At 46.7% G+C, this 20,873-nt stretch overlaps 1 protein-coding gene across 4 annotated transcripts in view; it reads right to left on the bottom strand.

The window, feature by feature from the left end:
* The window catches only part of MYH11 (myosin heavy chain 11), a 115,364-nt gene that overhangs the window by 28,935 nt on the left and 65,556 nt on the right, over positions 1-20,873 (bottom strand). For all 4 annotated transcript variants that reach the window (XM_025416418.3, XM_025416419.3, XM_049111358.1 and 1 more), the window contains 9 exons: positions 18,890-19,033; positions 12,172-12,267; positions 9,766-9,884; positions 8,728-8,880; positions 7,675-7,848; positions 6,301-6,474; positions 4,663-4,777; positions 2,007-2,200; positions 89-210 (listed from right to left, as the gene is read on the bottom strand). In XM_025416418.3, the coding sequence (XP_025272203.1) occupies positions 89-210; positions 2,007-2,200; positions 4,663-4,777; positions 6,301-6,474; positions 7,675-7,848; positions 8,728-8,880; positions 9,766-9,884; positions 12,172-12,267; positions 18,890-19,033 (1,291 nt within the window). The remainder of the gene's footprint in view (positions 1-88; positions 211-2,006; positions 2,201-4,662; positions 4,778-6,300; positions 6,475-7,674; positions 7,849-8,727; positions 8,881-9,765; positions 9,885-12,171; positions 12,268-18,889; positions 19,034-20,873) is intronic.

Genomic DNA, 20,873 nt, shown 5'->3' with positions numbered 1-20,873 from the left:
CTCCAGCGTCCTTCCATCCCTCCACCTGAGCTGGCTTACCACCTGCACCCCACGCGTCCCTCCCAATGCCTGGTCCCAGCGGGCTCACCGTTGGCGGAACTCCTGGAAGACGATCCTGTTGGGGAAGCCCTGGCGGCAGATGCGAATGCCTTCCAACACCCCGTTGCACCGCAGCTGCTCCAGCACCAGGAAGGCGTCCAGCTTGCCCGACTACAAGGACAGAGAGGCCTGTGGACCAGTGCAACCGGGACTCACGGAGCAGCAAGCCCTGAACCTCAGGGCTGGGTGACCCACCTTGTCAGGCCACCCCGGTTGACAGAGGCACCGGGTGAGGTCTCAGCTGAGGATTCAGGTACCACCTCTCTTGTACTTGGTGGCACCAGCATCACCTGGCTAGAAACTGGGGCTTCCTCCCTGTCACTTCTCCTTCCCTCACTTCCTCTCCCTCACTGGCTCTACAGCAGCTCCCTCCCAGATATCTCCCAATGGACCCACACTCTCCACTGCCATCCACACACCGTCACCAACCCCTACGTGCTTCCCACCTTTGTCTTGCCTCCTCCTGCAACCTCTCATTCTTTTTTAAAAAAATATATATTTATTTATTTATTCATGAAAGGTACAGTGAGAGAGGCAGAGACACAGGTAGAGGGAGAAGCAGGCTCTCTGCGGGGAGCCTGATGCGGGACTCGATTCCAGGACCCTGAGATCATGCCCTGAGCCTAAGGCAGATGCTCAACCACTGAGCCACCCAGGTGCCCCTCTCATTCTATTTCTGTAACATCAGTCTGATTATGACATACCTCTGCTATAAAAGCCCCCAATGGCATCCTCTGGTCAACCCACAAGCAATGCCATAACCTCGCTCCTGCCAAGTGATCCAACCTCATCTTTCCCCCAATCCCTGCCGCACACCATTACACGTCAACATGAAATGACCTAGGGTTTCACTGCCTCAACTTTTCATTCCTCAGCTCACATCTTAGTTTCTACCGCTCCCATTGCCTAGGATGCCTTCCCCACTTTGCCTTCCACGTCATCAAGCTGATGCCTCCTTGTTCCCAAGGCAGCTTTCTCTGAGCCCTGAAGCTGCAATGGGAGCCCCAGCTTCACAGTGTTCTCATAATTTACCACATTACATTGTGCGTATCAGCTTGTGTGTGTCTCTTTCCCACTGTGTCTCCTATAACATCAGCACTACTGACGTCTTGGGCTGGATTAGTCACTGCTTTTCCCACTCTGAGGGCTGCCCTGTGTGCCATAGGGCATTTAGTAGCATCCCTGGCTTCTGCATATTGGATGGGAACAGCAGCTCCCTCCCAGTTATGACTGCCAACAAAGTGTTCAGATATGGCCAGATGTCCCTGGGGGGGGGGGGGGACACGACTGCCCCAGCTGTGAGCACCCTGTACTAGATCACCATAAGAAACCTGCAGGCAGGGCAGCCCGAGTGGCTCAGCGGTTTAGCACTGCCTTCGGCCCAGGGCGTGATCCTGGAGACCCGGGATCGAGTCCCGCATCGGGCTCCCTGCATGGAGCCTGCTTCTCCCTCTGCCTGTGTCTCTGCCTCTCTCTCTCTCTCTCTCTCTCTCTCTCTCTCTCTCTCTCTGTGTCTCTCATGAATAAATAAATAAAATCTTAAAAAAAAAAGAAACCTGTAGGCAAAGACTACAATTTATCCAGCACTGTGTCCTCCATACCTGGCACAGGTGCAGCTCAGTAAATATTGACTGGAATCATGAATGAATGAGTGATTTGATGCCCTGGACAGAAACTCCAAGGCTGAAGGTCACTTCTATCCCCTTGCTTCCCTTTGCCTCCAGGATGGGGAATAGGTACCCAATTCAGACAACCTTCCACCCATGTCAGATGGAGCCCTTGGGGTATGGAGTCAGGCTGTCTTCCTGCCCCTCTACTCTGGTCTGCCTTTCCCTTTCCCAAAGCCCCCTGACAATATCCCAGGGAGGATATTTTGACCACCCAAGGACCCAGGCAGGCAGCCTCACCCTCTTCTCGTGGTTGGGGATGATGCAGCGCACAAAGTTGGGTGTGGTATTGCGTAGCGTGGTCATCAGCTTCCCCAGCTGCTCTTTGTACAGCTGCCCCACGGTGCGGAACATGCCCTTCTTGGTCTTGGAGGCACTGGGCAGTGAACTCTCTGTCATCTTGGCCATCTGGTCCAGGCCCACAATGCGGTCCACTGTGGGGCACATTAATGTTGGTATCTGTCAGCCTCTGGCCATCCCAGGGGCCCTCCACCCCCACCATAGACCAGAGGACCAAGCCCAGAGGGTGGAGACCCCAAGTCCTCTGCTCCCTTTTGGTGGGCACCACCCCCCATTCTTTACTGTGCTGACCAACACCTTTCTACTAGCAATAGGTAAGGGGAGGTATGCAAAGGATTACTTTCCATGTATTATCTATTTGGAAAATCCTGAAAGCCCCTGAGTGACACAAAGAACAAATTCTCTCTGATGTTGTCACATAAACCTGGGAATAAATCCTGCTCTTGCCACTGCCTTGGCCTGGTGCCATGTTGTGGCACTCAGCTTCTCCTTCTACAAAAAGGGGGTAACAACAGCATCTACTTCATCAGGCAGGCATAAGGAAATAAGGCACACCCCTCCTGCCTGCCTTTAGTCCTTCATCTACCAACAAATATTTATGGAGAACCTACTATGTAGCAGGCTCTATGGATACAGACATGAACAAAATAGAGACCCTGTGTCTCCACACACACACACACCCCAGCTCATATCCTACGGATACTCTAATGGGAAGGGACTGACAATGATTACATATGTAAGTATATAATATTCCAAGTGGTGAGATGTGGTTAGAAAGATAAAGCAGGGTAAAGGGGGAGAGAGAAAGTAATGGGGGTGATCTCCCCAATAAGTTGAGTGAGTAATTAAGTAGATATTCAGGGAAATAATTTTCTGGGCAGAAGGTATAGCAAACCCTCCCAGGTAGGAATCTGGCACATTACTAGGTGACTCAACAAAGAACAGGTGGTGGTGTTATTGGTGGTGGTATTACAACCACAGTGGTTCTTTTTCTTTCAAAAGAGAATGAGAGACTCTTACCCTTCCAGTGGGCGCTGCACATGCCAAGCTGAAACCATTGGCATTGCTATGAATTTCCCTCAAGGCACTGCTTTTGCTGCACCCCACAGACTTTGGTAAGTTGTGTTTTCATTTTTACTTAGTTCAAAATATTTTAAAATTTCACTTGAGAAAATTAAATTACCTACCAAAACACTTCTAAACAACACATGGGCCAAGGGCCGAGGGAGAAGTTTCTTGGGCCCACGTGCTATTTAGAAGTATGTTGTTTAAGTTCCACTATTTGGGGATTTTCCAACTATCTTTCTCTTATTGATTTCTAGTTTAATTCCACGGAGCTCCAAGAACAGACAATGTATGCTTATTCTTTTAGATTCATTAAGGTGTGTTTTATGCCCTAGAATGTGGTCTAACTGGTGAAGTTCCACGTGAGCTTGAGAGGAATGTGCCTTCCATCATTGCTGGATGAAATAGTCTACAGATGACGGTTGTATGCAGTAGGCTGATGGGGGTTCAGTTCAATTCCACTGGCATTAGGATGCTCTGTTTCTCCTCCTTGTACTCAGTTAGGGTCCATGTAATAATATCTTTGCTTATATCTGTCTCCTGCAAGGCTCTGGGCTCCTGGAGGGAAGGGCCTTGCCGAAATGGTCATGAATCCCAGGGTGAGATGCCATGACCCCATTACCCCAGGGCCTGGCACATTGTGAGCACTTAGTAAATGTCTGCACAACAGAACCCTTCCTACAGCATCTTCTACTGTGCTTAAAACAAGGGTGGCCAGACCTCTAAGCCCAAGGCCCACAGGCTCTGTGCAGGATAGAAATCTGTTGCAGGCACTGAGGTCCAGAAATAAGAGCAGAAAACCCCACCACCTGTAGTAGTCGTCATGGCAGCAGGCACACAATGAGCCTTTACTATGGGACTGGCAAGTGCTAAGTACTTCACATGGATTATCTCTTCTCAGAGGGAACCAAAGCATGGTCCCCAGGGCAGCCTCAGCAGCACCTAGGAACTTGTTAAAAATGCGGAATCTCAGGCCCCACCCAGACCTGCCAAATCGGAACCTCTGGGGATACAGCCCAATTTTCTGAGATTTGACAAGTCCCCCAGAAGATCCAGATGCATGCTCAAGCTTGAGCTCTTGGTCTAATTCTACCCTCACAGTAATCCTAGGAGGGTTGGGGACCATTATTACCTTCTGGTTTTACTAAGGAGGGCACTCAAGTTTAATGACATCAAGAGACTTGTCCAAGATGACACAGCTAGCACGTGGCAGAGTCATGATTAAATGAAATCTTTCTGACTCCAGATAGGAAGTCACCATGCCTCGTGCACTGTTTTCTCTGTTACCACCTGTGCCCTAATTTAGGACTTTCTCTCTGGGATCCAGGTGTGGGGCTGAGGGGTCAGGGGTTACCACTCAGGAAGTGGCTAAATGTGCCAGCAAGTCATTACTAGCACCTGCACATGCGGCCCTCTCCCCCACCCCCATATAGGCCCACCCCTCATAGCAGCAGGTGTGGGAACCCGGGCAGCTGGGAGGAGGTGGAGGACCTTGTGTCCAATCCTCCGGTTCCAGCCAGGAGGGCCTTACCGTCCTTCCACAGGTCGGCCACAAACTTGTCTGAGGAGGCGTTGAGGAGGGAAGTCACGTTGTCATTCAGCGGGTCCATGTTCTTGGTCAGCCAGGCGCTGGCATTGTAGTCCACCTGCCAAGGATCACCCCATTGGTCAGGTGCTTCTGCCTCCATTACAAACTAAGGCCAGGGCCCAAGGCCTCCTGGTTCCCTCCCGATCTTCCAAGGTCAGAGAGGAAATGGCATCAGCAGCCATCACAATGGGAAGCCACGAACACCCATGCAGAGACCAGTAGAAGCACGGTGAGGCATCAGCTAACAGCACCCCTCACTGACTATCTACTCTCACTTCTCTTAGTAAGCTTCTGACAGCCTCCACTCTGCATAGCCCAGTAGGATTGCTGTGAGTTCCGACGGATGGAGAGCTTTGCTGATGGCAAGAACCCTCCCTCCACCCCCAGGGATCCCCTCCCACACAGAGAAGCCTCGGCAACAATTACATTATGTTTGAGCAACCTCCTTTCTCATCTCTGATGAGAATGTAATTTTTGCGCCTTGGAGATCCTGATATATGGATATACAGAAAAAAGGACCAGTAAACCATTTTTGATTCCAGACTTGAACATGGACAAACCTTATATTTTATTACTGTGGCTCTGAAATGGAAGGAACCTGTAAAATAGCTCTGGAGGGTTATTATGGGATATGGGTTGTTATCATGGTAGCCAGGCCTGATCACAGGAAAAAAAAAAAAACACTTGGGAAGGCAGAAAAGAGAAATAGAGTTATTCCGTGTGCTTAAGGGAATGTACACTCCTTTAAGTATAGGGTAGGAGTTGGCAAACTTTTATGGTAAAAAGCCCAGATAGTAAATATTTTCAGCTTTGCAGGGCACAACATCTCTCTCATGTAGTGTCACAAGCAGCCAAAGACATTATGTAAACAAACGCACGAGGCTGTGCGCCCATAGAACCTTATTTACAAAAGCAGGCTGTGGGTCAGATGAGGCACACGGGGCCGTGGTTTGCCATCCCCCTGGTATAGGCAGGACATTGCCTGTTCGCACGAGGCAGTAGAGGCACTGGAGAGACAATAAAGTAGTTGGATCCTGCAAGCCAAGCTAAGCTGTGTCTTTTCTACATTACCCAGGACCCTCTGGAGCCATTGAGGAAGCTCCTATATATTTACAGCCATCACATTATGATCATCATTATCAAGAAGAAGAAGGGGGAGGAGGAGGAAGAGGACAAGGAGAAGGAAGAAGACAATCATTCCATATTTGCCTGGAGAGTACAGGCTGGCAGTGGCAAGCTCAAGACTGTGGTCAGGAAGATTTTTGTTGGACTCCAGAGTGTGTTTATCGGTCATCCCATCCCAGTTGGCCCTTCCTGTTGGGCTTAAATACTAGCAGGAAGGATTCAGAGTCTATACGAGAAAGAACTTCCTGGCCACCCTGGTTGGGAAATGCTATAGAGGTTAGAGTATATATATATACATCTTCCTTATAGATACTCAGATGGATCATATATCGCAGGACTTGCTGGATTTGCTTTACACGGATACCTTTGGACTCTTCCATTCCCAAACCACTTCTACTCTGAGTGCCTTGCCTGGTCCCTGGGGACAGAGAGAGCCCTGGCACCCGGGGCTGGTACCTTCCCAGCATAGTGGATGATGGAGAACTCCGTTTTGTCCTTGAGCTGCTTGGGCTTCTGAAACTTGGGATGGTTGCCCTGCTCTGTGCACAGCTTCTCCACGAAGGACTTGTCTGTGGCTTTGGGGAACCAGCACTCCTCGTCCAGCAGGGCCAGCACACCTGGAGGGTTGTTCTGTGGGAAACAAGGAAGGCAGGATCACAGTTAGGGTGCCCAAGCCTCGGGCTTGCCAGAGAGAGCTGGCCACCGAAACACACCATAGGCAGCCTCCCCCTGACTCTATCACCTTTTCTACCTATGTATAAAGATGGATTTATGCCTTCCACTCCTACAAATCTAACCTCAAATTACCCTGTGTCCAGTGGACCTCCACTGGGGATGGAAGGGCAGGCACCAAAAGAACATGCTTGCTTCTGCCCCCTGGTGGACAGCACACACTGAACAAAGATTTCACTCGTGAATTTGTTCCTTTACATAAATATTCACCTCAGGGTTACTTTGAATAAGCTCTTTTCTGTGGCCTAGACAGGCTAAACCAAGGTGCCAAGAATATGGCCATAATTTACACACATGTCATTCACTGTGCTGGAAGGGTCTTCACTTTTTAGACTCCAATCAGAGAAGTTAGTTCTTTCTTTCTTTCTTTCTTTCTTTCTTTCTTTCTTTCTTTCTTTCTTTCTTTCTTTCTTTCTCTTTCTTTCTTTATTTCTTTCTTTATTTCCTTCTTTCTTTCCTTTTTTCTTTATCTCTCTCTCTCTCTTTAATGTAAACTCTACACCCCACATGGGGCTTGAACTCACCACCTTGAGATCAAAAGTCACATGCTCTTCTGACTAAGCCAGCCGGGCACCCTGAGAAATATTTTTCCACTGCTCTGTCCAAAGCAGGCCTCCCTAAATCATTCTCCACACAGGCCTTATCAGAGGTTTAGTTGATTTGTTTGTCTGGTTTCATCATCTGCTCCTTCAAGAGGGCAGGGACTCAGTCCATCTGGTTCCTGGTTACCTCCCTAGCCCCTAAAGAGGCACCCCACTCAGTACACAGTCATTGAACAATTATTGATTGTGCACCTACTATGGACATGCTTCTAGGAATTAGGGATACATCAGTGAACAAAACAAAGGCCCTTGCCTTTGAGAATGAATGAATGGGGGAAGGGGGAGAGGGAGGGGAAAGGAGGGGAGGGAGGGAAGGAGGAAGAAATAAAAAAAAAAGAAAATACCTTTGATAGTGAAATGTGGGCTAAGGGAAAGTGTGATCGAGTTCACAAGGACTCGGTGGTGGGGGAAGCCGTGCACACGCGGGGCGAGGGCAGGGCCCACGTGCCAGCCGAACGAGGCCACACACGCATGCGAGTGTGACGTGGGCCCTCACCGGCCGCTCAATGAGCTCGATGCAGGGCTGCAGGTCAAGCCCGAAGTCGATGAAGTTCCACTCGATGCCCTCGCGCTGGTACTCCTCTTGCTCCAGGATGAACATGGTGTGGTTGAAGAGCTGCTGCAGCTTCTCGTTGGTGTAGTTGATGCACAGCTGCTCAAACGAGTTCACCTGGGTGTGTGACACGGGGGAGGCCCGGTGAGCATCCTGGTCAGAGGACACAGGGCCCAGGGAAGCCCTCCCCTGAGACAGCACCGTGGCTGGTACCCTTTCTGCAAGAGCCCGTCTGCCATCTCAGAGCCCAGAGAGGGTTTCGCCCCGGCAAAGGCTGCCTAGAGTTCATGGGGCTGGCGATTGTCACGTCACAGCCCCCCACCCCCAGGTTGTTTTAAGAACGGTTATCTCCTTCACCTGTACAGTGACTTATGGGTAGAACAACTGTGTAGGCTACTTCAATACCACCACTGTATAGATGTGGACATGGAAACTCAGAGAGGGGGTCATTCTCTAGTAGGTGCTGTGTTTTAGAAAATCTGTCAATCTCAAGACCTTCCCTTCCACTGAGATCTGTGGAGGTAGGATCCAGGATTCACACTACATGAAGTATGGCAAGACCCTGAAATCAGGGCTTGGCCCAACTCAGGTAAGAGTCAATGAGACTCAAGTGCAAGATTTTGGTTGGAACTGTTGGAAACAGTTGGAACTGGTTGGAACTTCCAGGGTTGCTGAGAGGTAGTGTAGAGCTGTGGCAGCCATCTTGCCACCATGAGGGGAAAACTGGCTTGAGAATGGAACCAACATAGAGGGTGGGAAAGAGAGAGAGAGATGAAAGAGATCAGGTCTTGCCTGCTGGGCCCAGCTGTAGCTCTGGCCTTCTCAGTTTCACCAAACAATACATCTCTTACACTCTCAAGGGTGTAACCTTAGCTAGACAGCCTCCCACTCTAAGTGGTCATTTGCCTGCCTTTCTCTGAAATAATGACTTCTCCAAAGGGAAGCTTCATCCCAGAGAGCCAAGACCATGGCTGTCATGATCCCACCAAGCTGTACCTCAAAGATCTCAAATCCAGCAATGTCTAGGATTCCCAGGAACGAAGCCCCTTGCCGGTGGGTCTTGTCTAGGGCTTTGTTCACACGGCTGAGTATCCAGCGGAAAAGGCGTTCGTAAGTAGCCTTGGCCAGAGCCTCTATGGCAAAGTCTGCCTGTAGGGAGAAGTGAGGGAACATGATCATCCCCAGTGGGCCGCATTTTCATATGAGCCCGGCCAGCAGCTCAGATTTTTATATCCCTCCTACCCATAGCCAGTCCTTAAAAAATAAACAAAAAATGGAAATTATGCCATCTCTACAACCAGCAGAGAAGTGGCAGTAAGGAATAGAGTGGTTAGACCTAAGGAATGACTGTGTAGATAACTAAATGGATCCTATCAGAGGGATGGAGGGACCTGGAACAGCATAGAGCCTGTTCCATCCCTGGGACCATTTAGAAGTGGTCAGCTCTGTTTCCAGAAAGGGTACACAGTCATTTTCAAAAATATATCTTTTAGGTCTGACCTCATGTGTACAACTAAGAGATCAAGATGCGATTGTGAGTGAGGTACTGTGCTGCTCTTGTTCAGTACTGGATCTTCAAAACCTGATATGGGATTTTGAATATTCTAGTATTGGATGGGTGAGGGATAAAGAAATGGACAGATGGATAAAAAGGTGGATGGATATATGGGTGCATGGATGAGTAGATGGATGGATGGATGAATAGATGGATAAACAGATAGATAGAGGAGTGCATGGATGGGTGAACAGATGGATGAAGAGATGGATGGATGAATGGGTGAATAGATGCATGGATGGATGAATGGATGGATAAAAGGATGGATGATGGATAAGTGGATGGATGGATAGATGAATGCATGGATGGGTGGATGGATTGATGGATGAAAAGACAGATGCATGGATGGGTAAATGGATGGATGGATGCATGGATGGATGAACAGATGTATGTATGTATGTATGGAAGATTCTGCAGAAATAAATGGCAGGTGTAGAAATAACTTCACATGCAAAAATAAACAGCAAGTGCATCATTACCTGTTCTTTTGTCTGAGCTTTCTGTACTACATCCCGCCCAACTTTGATACGTGGGGTCAGGATGGACCTGGTGAAATCTGTCACATTAATTCCCATGAGGTGGCAAACTTTCTGAGCAGCTGGATAGAGGAAAAAAGCACATGAAGTGTATCACAAAAGAGAAGGCTTAGGAAGGCAGGCACATCCCATGGGATATTTGTGATCTGTGTATACATTGGGCATTTTTTGAGAAATGGAGCATGATGGTAGTGAACATAGCATTAGAGAGTCCCGAAAACTGCTGTCACTGGTGACCCCATCCCCAGTGCTTTGCAAAGAGGTGGGATGGAGGTATGCTCCACATGGGGCCTTAGGGTCAGACAATTCTAGGTTCAAATTCTTGCCCCTTTCCCACTTCCTAATTATTTGATTTTGGAAAAGCTATTTAACTTCCTAGAGCCTTGCTTTTTTCGGCTTGTAAAAAGAGTGGGCCATTTGGTACCATGTGGGCTTGTCAACTCGATTAAACGAGGTAAGTCATGTAAAGCGCCTAACATATGGTCAACTACCAATAAAGATGTGTCCTACTGTGCCAAGATAGGTGCTGCATCATTTGTGGCGGAAAAATATTGGAAATGACTTAAATGTCTATTAATATGGAAGCAAATAAATATATCATGGTATTTTCACAAGGTGAGTACCAAACAGCAGTTAAAGAAATGACTTCAGTTTTCTCTTTCTCTCTAGACCAATAAATAGCTCTTAACTGGGGATGATTTTGCCCCCACAGGACATGTGGCAAGGATGGGAGACATTTTTGGTTGTCACACTAGGGGGCGCTACTGTCAAGAAACCCTGATCCAGATAATGGTGAATACAGAGAAAAGTTGCAGAAGGACGTCTCCAGTGTGACATCACTCATGTAGATTACAATCACACTCACTAAGCAACACTATCTATTGTTTAAATATATGTATGGGAAAGTATAAAAACGCAATTGTAAGGGGACAATTATGTTGTGGTCGCTTGGAGACAAGGAGAATGGGACCCTACTGGGAGAATGAGGGGATGTCACTGTTGGCTACTCTGTTTTATTTTAAAGACTAAGTAGTATTAGAACATGCTCACAAATGTCCATTCTGGGTGGTGGACTCTTGTTATATTAGTGTATTTCTGCATTTTAAAACGTTTCTTTAAAAGAAAATAAATTAAAATGAAGGACTGCTTCCTTCACTCAAGGGCTAATCTTGCTTGATGGTTTGTGCATGTGTGGTGAATGATACATGGTGTGGTTTTAGGATTTTTTCCCCCTGTCCCTTTGCAAGGAGGAGGAACACCTGACAGGTCCAATGGAGGGTAAGCTCTAGGGAGCTTGCAAAAGCCATATAATACCTGGTCTGCGCCAGCCTGTAGAGACAACAGGTGGACAAGCTGGGGACTTAAATTATCTTTTGGCTCAGCTACTCACAAGCATGGGGTACCCAAGCAATATTTCCATAACATGAAACACCGCTTATTTGCAGGTAAGGCTGTCAAATTTAGAAAAAAATAACAACACAGGATGCTTAACTAAACTTGAATTTCAGGTAAACAATCAACATTGACAAATTATAGTTATGTCCCAAATATTGCATAGAACCTACAACATATTATAAAATATGTCATTTTATAATGACATCCAGATAATATAAATATATTCCCAAATATATTATTAATATAATCTAAATATATTATCCCCAAATATATATTCCCAATTATATATAAACATTTATTGTTTATCTGAAATTCAGGTATCCCTGGGCATCTTCTATTTTATCTGGCAACTCTAATTGCAGAGAAACTTGAGGTCTGTCTCCCCGGCAAGACTGTATGAGCCACGAGGAATGGGGCTGTTCCTATTTAGTTTCTTAATGAATCCCAGAGCCTGGCCTATTATACATGCTCAAAAGATTTGTTTAAGAAAACAAATAATGGAGGCTGGCTTAGAATTGATGCTCCCTAAGGATCCTGTCTGGTCTAAAACCATTAGTTTCCACCCCCCCCCCCACCATGCTTTGATTCAAGAACTCCCCACTGTAGGGTCTTCAGCAGTAAGAAGTCTAAAAAAGATAAAAGTCAGTGAAAATAGCTTAGTTTAGAGGTGTCCGGGTGGCTCAGTGGTTGAGCATGTGCCTTCGGCTCCAGTCATGATCCCAGGGTCCTGGGATTGAGTCCCGCATCAGGCTCCCTGCAGGGAGCCTGCTTTTCCCTCTGCCTGTGTCTTTGCCTCTCTTTCTGTGTCTCTCATGAATAAATACATAAAATCTTTAAAGAAAAAAATAACTTAGTTTAGCACTTGTTAATATCCTCATCCAAAAAACAACCAAAGACTTCCTTGGCCCTCCTTCCCATCACAGACATTGTCAGTTATTAAGAGGCAACAAGCACCTGTATTATCCGGCATGGATGCCTGGTCTGTGTTTCTTTCCTTCTTGAAGACAATATTTCCAAGTTGCAGGACAGATGACACCACTTTCAGTATGGCTAGGGGTGAGAAAAAAAAAAAACAAACAGATAAGACACAGATGTCAACGCTCAGATGTTCAGGAAGTTTAGAGTCTAAAAGGTTTTCCCAATAACTTGACCTTAGAGCCAATCTACATCTTTCTCCCCCAAAGACTCAGTTGTGAGCTCCTAAGTCTAGGAAAAAGGCAAACTAACCTAATTCCCTGCTAACATGGTAGAAAATCTGGCTGGGGGTAGCAACATGTGTTCAGATGGTTCCTAAAAATCTTGGGTTACAAGGGAATACTGTACAGCAGGGGTTGGACCCAATCCATGGAGGAAACCACAGCCCATGAACCAACTCTGGCCCACTGCCTGCCATTGTAAATAAAGTTTTATTGAAACACAGCCAAATCATTCATCTACATGTCGTCAGTAGCTGTTGGATGTTAGAAGGGCAGAACTCAACAGTTGCAACAGAGGTCGTAGGACCCACAAAGTATTTACTATCTGACCCTTTACAGAAAATATTTGTCAACCCCTACAATACAGCAAGGAGAATGAATGATTTACAACCACAAACAATAAAGCTGTTGTATCTCACAAACACAAGCGCTGAACAAACAAGACGCCAAATGCAAATAAGAACAGAACTATGTAAGTCTGCTTACAGAAAGTTCAAGAACAGGAAAAACTCTGCTGTCAGAAGCCAGGAGAATGGTTATCCTTGACTGAGGGAAACTACGAGAAGGGCTATGGAAAGTTCTGGGGAGCTGTTAATGTTCTCTCAGTTAAAATGGGTGCCAGGAGCACAGGTGTATGTGATTAATAAAAATTAATCAAAATGTGCCCTTATGATATATGCAATTTTCTAAATGTAAATTATGTGTCAATAAAAGATGTTTCAAGAGCAAAAAACAAAACAAAACAAAAATCCCTGTGCTGCTTAATATCATCTGGCTGAGTGTACAAGATATTGATGCTAGAATTGAGAAGAAGGGGGAAATTTTTTCCCATTTGTTATCTAGGTGTCTTCAGAAAAAAACAACGTGTTCCCAGGCCCTGGGAACCCTTCAGATGCCATACTCAGCCATGTTAGTGTTAAAATGGCTCCTATATCTGAAATCCCCACAAGACCATGAGTTACTGGAGGTAGGGGATTGTCCTATCATCTCTGTATTCTCAAAGCCTACTTCAGGGTCCAGACACACATAAAAAGGAAGGGAAGATGGATGGAGGATGCAGGATGGACGGATGGAAGGACAGAAGGATGTATGGGTGGATGGAAGATGGATCATGGATGCATGTATGGAAGGAAGAGAGATGAAGCAATAGATCGATGAGCCAGTGGATGGATCAATAGAGGGATGAGTTGATCAATGGGTTGATGAGTGGATGGACTAATTGATGCATTGACGATGGATGGATGGAAGATGAACAGATGACTACCTAATGCAAATGCTTGCCTTTAGTTTGACACAGATGCAAATCCCCCAGGGTTCTGGCTTCCAAGAAAAAAAAATCACTGTGTTCTGGAACAAAGCCTGGAGACCCCAGCCTTTTCTGATTCCTTCGGCCAAATGAAGGGTGACAGCCCTTCCCAACAGCTGTCCTCACACCTCAGGGACTCTGGTCCAGCTCAGCAGGAGGAAGGCCCAGTTACTGACCACCCACCCACCTGCTCCCACTATTACAGAAACCCTTCCTTTCCAAATAAGTAAAGCTTCTTTTGATGGGAAACAATCAAAGCAGCTTCTTTTAACAATACCAAAGGGGCTTTGTAAACTGTTAACTGCTATACTAATAATTTTTAAACTCCAAGTTTAAACTAAGGATTGCTGAAATGCCTACAGAGCCCAGGAAGCAGCCTAACTCAGGGTGGTCTCACTCTTGGCGCTACTGAAATCTGGGGTCAGGTATGTCTTTGGTGAGGGGGCTCCCCCCATGCATTTCTGTAGGATGCTTAGCAGCATCCCTGGTCTCTAACCACTAGGCATCAGGAATGTCTTCTCTCCTGAGGTGTGAGACTCAAAAATGTCCCCTGGAGGGCCAACCACCCCTGGTTGAGAGCTCCTGCTGGTCTAAATGAGCAAAGCAACTTATGGGGACTGTGGGGACACGTGGGGGCCATAACCCTGCCTGAAGGGGGACAGCTCATCTCTAGTCAGGGCTGCGGGGGAGGCAAGCCCAGTGCTGATTTTTCCAAGGTTAATGGAAACCTAGATTCTTACTATAAAATCTATTCATCTTTAAATGTTAGGAGCCCATTTTCTAAAAAGATATTTATTTATTTATTTATTTATTTATTTATTTATTTATTTATTTATTTAAGAGAGAAGAGGGGAGAGGCAGAGGGGGAGAGAGAGAGTCTCAAGCAGACTTCCTACTGAGTGGGGTGAGGGGTGGGGTGGCAGGGGCTTGATCCCAGGACCCTGAGATTTACGAGTCATTTACAACCTGAGCCAAAACCAAGAGTTGGACACTTAACCAACTGTGCCACCCACACCCAGGAGCCAATTTAAAATGACTTTGGGGATGCCTGGGGGGTTCAGCAGTTGAGCATCTGCCTTCGGCCCAGGGTGTGATCCTGGGGTCCTGGGTTCGAGTTCCACGTCAGGCTCCCTGCAGGGACCTGCCTCTCCCTCTGTGTTTCTCACGAATAAATAAATAAAATGTTTAAAAATAAAAGATAAAATGGCTTTGAAGGCTGTGTAGGCCAATCTCCCTGTGGACTCAGGCCCCATCAGGCTGCTCTTTCTGGTACAGATAATGGGATCACAGAAATGGAAGAATGGCCGCCACACTGAGGCCGCAAGGGATGAACAAACAGAAAGAGCACTGGTGGGCAGCAAAGTGGCAAAGTGGAAGCAGCTACACCAACAGCAAGGGCGGTGAGGGCTGGTGGTCAGGGGCAGTGGCTGAACACCCCAGCTTCACCATGTGGAGCCTCAGTTTCTCTGTCTGCAAAATGGGGCACCTGCTTCACGAAGTTTCTATCAGGGGAAATGGGGCAAGCAAGGAGCATGGTCCAGTGGGTGCCAAACAGTCACCTGCAGTGGGTTGTATGGAGGCCTCCCAAAAGATGCATCCAGTCAGAAACTAGAAATGTGAGCTTACACAGAAAAAAAAGATCTTTGTAGGTGTCATGGAGTTAAGGAGCTCAGATGAATCGTATTGGTGGATTCACTTGGTGGACCCTAAATCCAATGACAGGTGTCTTGGTAACAGAAGAGGAAAGGGTGTGCACAGCGAAAGGCATGGTGACACTGGAGCCTGCAGGGACCCGTGTACAAGCCCAGGAGTGCCAGCCGCCAAGAAGCCAGGACACAGGTGTGGGGCAGATGTTCCCTTAAGGCCTCCAGAAGGAGCAAACCATGCAAACACCGTGACTTTGGACTTTGAAAATCCAAAACTTTGGACTTCTGGCCTCCAGAGCTGTGAGAGAACCTATTTCTGTTGTTTGAAGCCCCCAAGTCTGTGCTCATTTGCTTCAGCAGTCCCAGGGAACCGACACACCACCCTCAGTGCCGAGGAATAGGGACACGGGCTTCCCAACATGGCCTGAGTACTGCCAGCGGCCCACAGGATGGGTGATCTTAGGTGACGTGGTTCTACAACTCTGACTCATTAGGTATTTACTCTAACTTACCAGAAATCATGCAATCAGGACATACAATTAATGATTTTACAAAAATTGTTATTTAGGATAAAACCTGGAGCGTAAGGGCTGTAGAAATCTAGGCCCTGCGCAAAAATATTCAGCAAATGCTAATATGGCTTGGAACCCAGAAGTGGCATCATTTACAAATGATGAAGTCTGGGAAATGGATCTAGACAGTCCCTAGGAGGGGTCTGGGTGCCTGGGTGCTGGAGCTAGCTGCCAGGGGGTTCACTGCCTGGCCCTGTTCTTAGGAGCTGTGTGACCTCAAGTCAGGCATCAGCCTCTCTGGGCCTCTGTTTTGCCATCGGAAAGCCCATAAAAACACTTAGATCCTAGGATTGTCATGAGGAGGAAACGCCTAGCACCCAAACACGGTCGGGACCCAAGAACCACTGGTTGCTGTGATGTCATCATGACTCTAGCCCTACAGTGTCACTAGCTCTCTGTGTGGCTGGCACCTACTTCTCCCCACTGAGCTGCAGGAACCAGAGGGGCTGGTCACCTGGGGCTCCACGAAGCTCCGGGGCTCGCACCTGACCCCCCACCCCCCCAGGCCAGCCCCATTCTCCTCCAGCCTCTCTTATGGAGCCCTGGGGGTCTCTCTGGAGCTGTAACTGGGGGCTGGCACACACACTGGTCTAGGTCCGAGTCCGACGGGGCATCACTCGTCGCACACGCTCATCCTAACACTCATCTGTGTCTGTGTCCCATCCACGCTGCTCTTCACTTAATGTTTTTCTAGCCATTCACTCACTTCTTCTTCCTGAAGCTTATTTTACTAGGAAACCGTATCGCAAGTGAAAGATGGGTTCCCTTGCCATATAAATAGGAGGCAACTATAGCAATCAATCCAGGGAAAAGGGAACAATATTAGCAAGTTCTAGCAAGATGCTGGGTCCAACGTCTGCTCTGTGTGGTGAAAGGGAGAAGGAGCAAGGACCAGAGGGGGCTGAAGACCTAGTGGGTGCCCAGCTGCTACTCTCTTCTTGAAACTCAACAGGAGAATTGAAAAGGGGCAGAGACGTGATAGTCATCCCGCAGTGGGATTCCATGTCACTGGGATTCCATGTTTTAGAATACACTGGGCTCTTCCTCGCTTTGATTTCCAGACCTTGATTCTGATAGAGATTTTTGAAAGATTTTGTACAGGACAAAAGCCACCTTTCCGCAGACAAAAAAAAAAAAAAAAAAAACAAAGATGGTGAATCACACAATGGGGTGTGAAGTCCCTGAGACCTGAGAGGGACAACGTGCTGTGTGTCCTCGGGGAAACTCCTTCACTTCTCTGCACCTCAGTTCCTCATGTGCAAATTGAGGATAACAGTGGCCACATGGTTGGGTTCTTTTGATATTAAATAATGCATATCAAGCACTTAGCAATATTGCTTTGTCACTTTAACTACATCAGAAGTATTTCCGCCAGTATGTGTTTTGAAAATGATTTAGAAAGCAATCCTTTTCTTGGAGCACCTGGGTGGCTCAGTTGATTAAGCGTCTGCCATCGGCTCAGGTCATGATCCTGGGGTCCGGGGATGGGGGCCCCTGCTTCTCCCTCTCCTCTGCTTGCTCTCCCTCTCTCTCAAATAAATACATAAAATCTTTTTTTAAAAAAGAAACCAATCATTTTCTTTCTTAAGGCCAAATAATAATGGAATAAATCCTCTCTGATCAACATTTTAGTTTGTTCTGGTTTTTTTTATTATTTTAACACTGGATGTCTCCCCCGCCCCCGCCAAAAAGGCATTAGCAAATGCCTGGCACACAGCAAATACTTAATCATTAGTGGTTTGTGTGTGTGTTTAAAGCACAGATTAGAAGTAAAAATGACTCACATCCCAAATCAAATAAATCACTCTGGGAGAGCCAATGCCATTCAGGAAGGGGTGCTGTTAATATTGGACTCTGATGTGCGGCTCTGGCCAAAATCCACAAACACCATCCATTTGTCCACTGACCCATGGAGCCCGCTTTTTCTGGGGAGGGGAGGCTGCCCCTCGGCGGTGGGGAGCTGCCCCTCCCTGTCTGCTGCATTGCGGCAACCTTACCACTATTCTGGGGCTCCAAAGGGGTGTGGGCGTGGGAAGGGACAAACATTTTCCACAACCTTGTCCTGTGTTCCCAAAAGAGATTAACCTTGAACGCTGGGGCACATCTAACCCAGAAGGACAAGTATTTCTTGAAGCACAGTGTGGAAACCAAGATTATCTCTTTGAGCTTTCTTGATCTCAGGATCAAACATGTTTCCTGGCCATTGGTTGGTGATGCTGATGAACATGGGTCCATGCCCAGAACTGCCTTTCCAGGAGGAACCTGTTAACCCACTGCCTCAGTTTCTCCCCCCACCCCCACCCATCCTGTTCCCCTATGTTCTTGACAAGGCCAACGTCCTATCTCCAGCTCCAACATGGAATAGAGACCATAACATAAGCCACTCAGAGCTTTCCATAACCCTGCATCGTTGTGAATAACTCAGAAATATGACACCAACCTAAGCCAACTGGTAAGAGTCAATAAGACTCTACTCATGGACTCAGGCAGGGAACCCAATCTGTTCTGTTGGACATAAATCCAAAGGAGGTAAGGGCTGGAGCCATGGCAGCCCTTCTGCTGCCAAGAAACTGTAACCCACTTAAAGACAACATTGCTCTGAGACCAAGTTCTAGAGACACAGAACCCATTGTACCTGAAACCCACATCCCTGAACTTTCCAGCTCTGCAAGTGGATCATTTTCCTTTTTGCTTAAGCCAATTTGGGTCGCTTGTAACTGAAAGAGCCCTAACATATGAAGCCACTTTTCTAAAACACCAATAACCCATCTAAGGTAATATTCATTTTCCTTCTTCTTCTTCTTCTTTTTTTTTTTTTTTTTTTTTTGAGGGAGTGGAAGCAAGCAGACATCTGTCCTGACCAGAGAAGAGCCTCTAATTAATTCTGGCAGTCCTGAAGGTGTGAATCGAGGTTCCCTCACCAGCACCCAGCCTCCAGGTGTGAAGACTTACACAATTGCTCCTCCTCACTGAAGCCCATGATTGCCATGGCCTCCACTGTTTCCTGGAACATCTCGTCATCCTGGGCGGCCGGGATGGGCACAAAGCCATTGGAGAGGAATGTGTAGTTGTTGAAACCCTCCAAAAGCAAGTCATCTAGAAGGAGACAAAGATGGGGCGGTGATTAGGAAGATGGACTTTGGATATGAGGCAGGAACCTGGTAATGGGTCTGGACCATCATATTTTCATTTCATTTCCCAAGATATACACGGTTTAAAACCTTCCTTCTGTTCCATCCCACAGAAGGCACCACCAGCCATCACCAGCTTCATACAGTGGTGTAGGTTGTGCACTGTCCCAAGGTGTCTGGAGCCGAAACCTATGCTTGGCTCCATTTCCTAAGCCATGTTCCCCAACACAGGGTTGCATCTAGCCAGAGGAAGAGATGCCTTTATCTCAGCTGCCCCCAAACACCCTGCCTTTAGGAACAGAGCTGCCTGCAGAGTTAGATAATTATTTATCCATCCACTTAGGAAACTATCACATCATTAATACACATGATTTTAAAAATCAAGTACTACTAAAAGGTTTATAATAAAAACACCATTCCTTGTCCATCCTTTGTCCAATTCCTACCTTACCCTATAGTATTACTTCTACCTTTTTTAGCTGTTCCTTCTGGTACTTAGCACCCTCTCTCTATTTAACAGGCTTAATATAAATTACATATAACACAGGCTTGTATATATGTCATTTTTATGTAGGCTTATATAAATTATAATGTTAATGTTTATATATCACCTATAATTGGCTATTTCTGCATATTCCAAAATGAGATATTATCTAAGGATCCCCTGCAATGGTGGATAAAGATTTAGCTCTCTTACACTGCCTTCCTATACATCTGTTTCTACTCGAGTCAATAAATAAAGTTGATGTCAGGGCTTGTCAAATCTAGTCTGCTGGTTGTTTCCTAAATAAAGTTTTATTGGAACACAGCCACTCGCAGCTCCTTGTCTCTTTTCTAAGTCTGCTTTCATGCTACGGGGGCAGGCAGATTTGAGCAGCTGCCACAGAAATGATGCCCTCCAAACCTAAAATATTTACTATCTGGCCCTTTAGCAAAAACATTTGCCAACTCTGGTTCTATCAGGAAACGTGGTTCTCTGTAAAGTGATTTCTGGGGTTACATTTTGTTGCTACTCTTATTCAGCCCTGCCCCCACATTTATAATTGCTTCTCATTTTCTTGTAGGCTTTGCTTTTAGGACGGCCTCCAATACATCAAGTGTCCTCCTCCAGATAAATCTTTAATGAAGCTGGATTTGATTATGGTTTTGGAGAAAAGTCAATGAGATACTTTTCCTTTTGAACAAAGGTCTTTCACGGGTCAAGTCACTTGGAAGGTGCCTCAGGTTAAATTGACCCAAGACACCAGTTAACTCCAGCCTTTGGATTAGCCGCGATGCCTGATTAAAGTCACAAGGATTTGGGTCTTGGCCAAGATTTCATGATCCAGATTATGGGTAAATTTAGAAATGCTGATCCTCTCTAAAAGCGTAACCTCTTCCCAGATCTATCAGCAAGAATAAAAATGGCCCCTTGGAATTTCAGTAGTTAGCCTTATCCTTGCCCAATTTCTGGGAGACTAGGGACACAGCACAAAACTGGAGCCCAGATTACCAAACAAGCAAACAGTTGACCTCGGTGCCAACGACAAGGAGAGACATACACATTTCTCCCTGGGCCACCTCATAATGTCCTGCACTACAGCTGATAATTTACCTAATTTCCAGCGTACAACATCTGTTCAGCATGTATCCCCCTTTTAGTCAAAATTTTGCCCCCTGGGACTCTATTATATGCTCCAGATCACCAAGCATCAGGATTAAACAATGAATGAGGTTCGCCTCCCTAGTGGTGGAACATTGCAACACACCTCATCACAGCAGAGGCACCAGCGCACACATCCCTTCCGTAGGGTTTCTTCAGCAAA

This window comes from Canis lupus, chromosome 6, assembly GCF_003254725.2.
Source record: "Canis lupus dingo isolate Sandy chromosome 6, ASM325472v2, whole genome shotgun sequence".
Lineage (NCBI taxonomy): Eukaryota > Metazoa > Chordata > Mammalia > Carnivora > Canidae > Canis > Canis lupus.
Note: the sequence above shows the minus strand (reverse complement) of the source record. Positions and strands in the feature narration are given on the sequence as shown.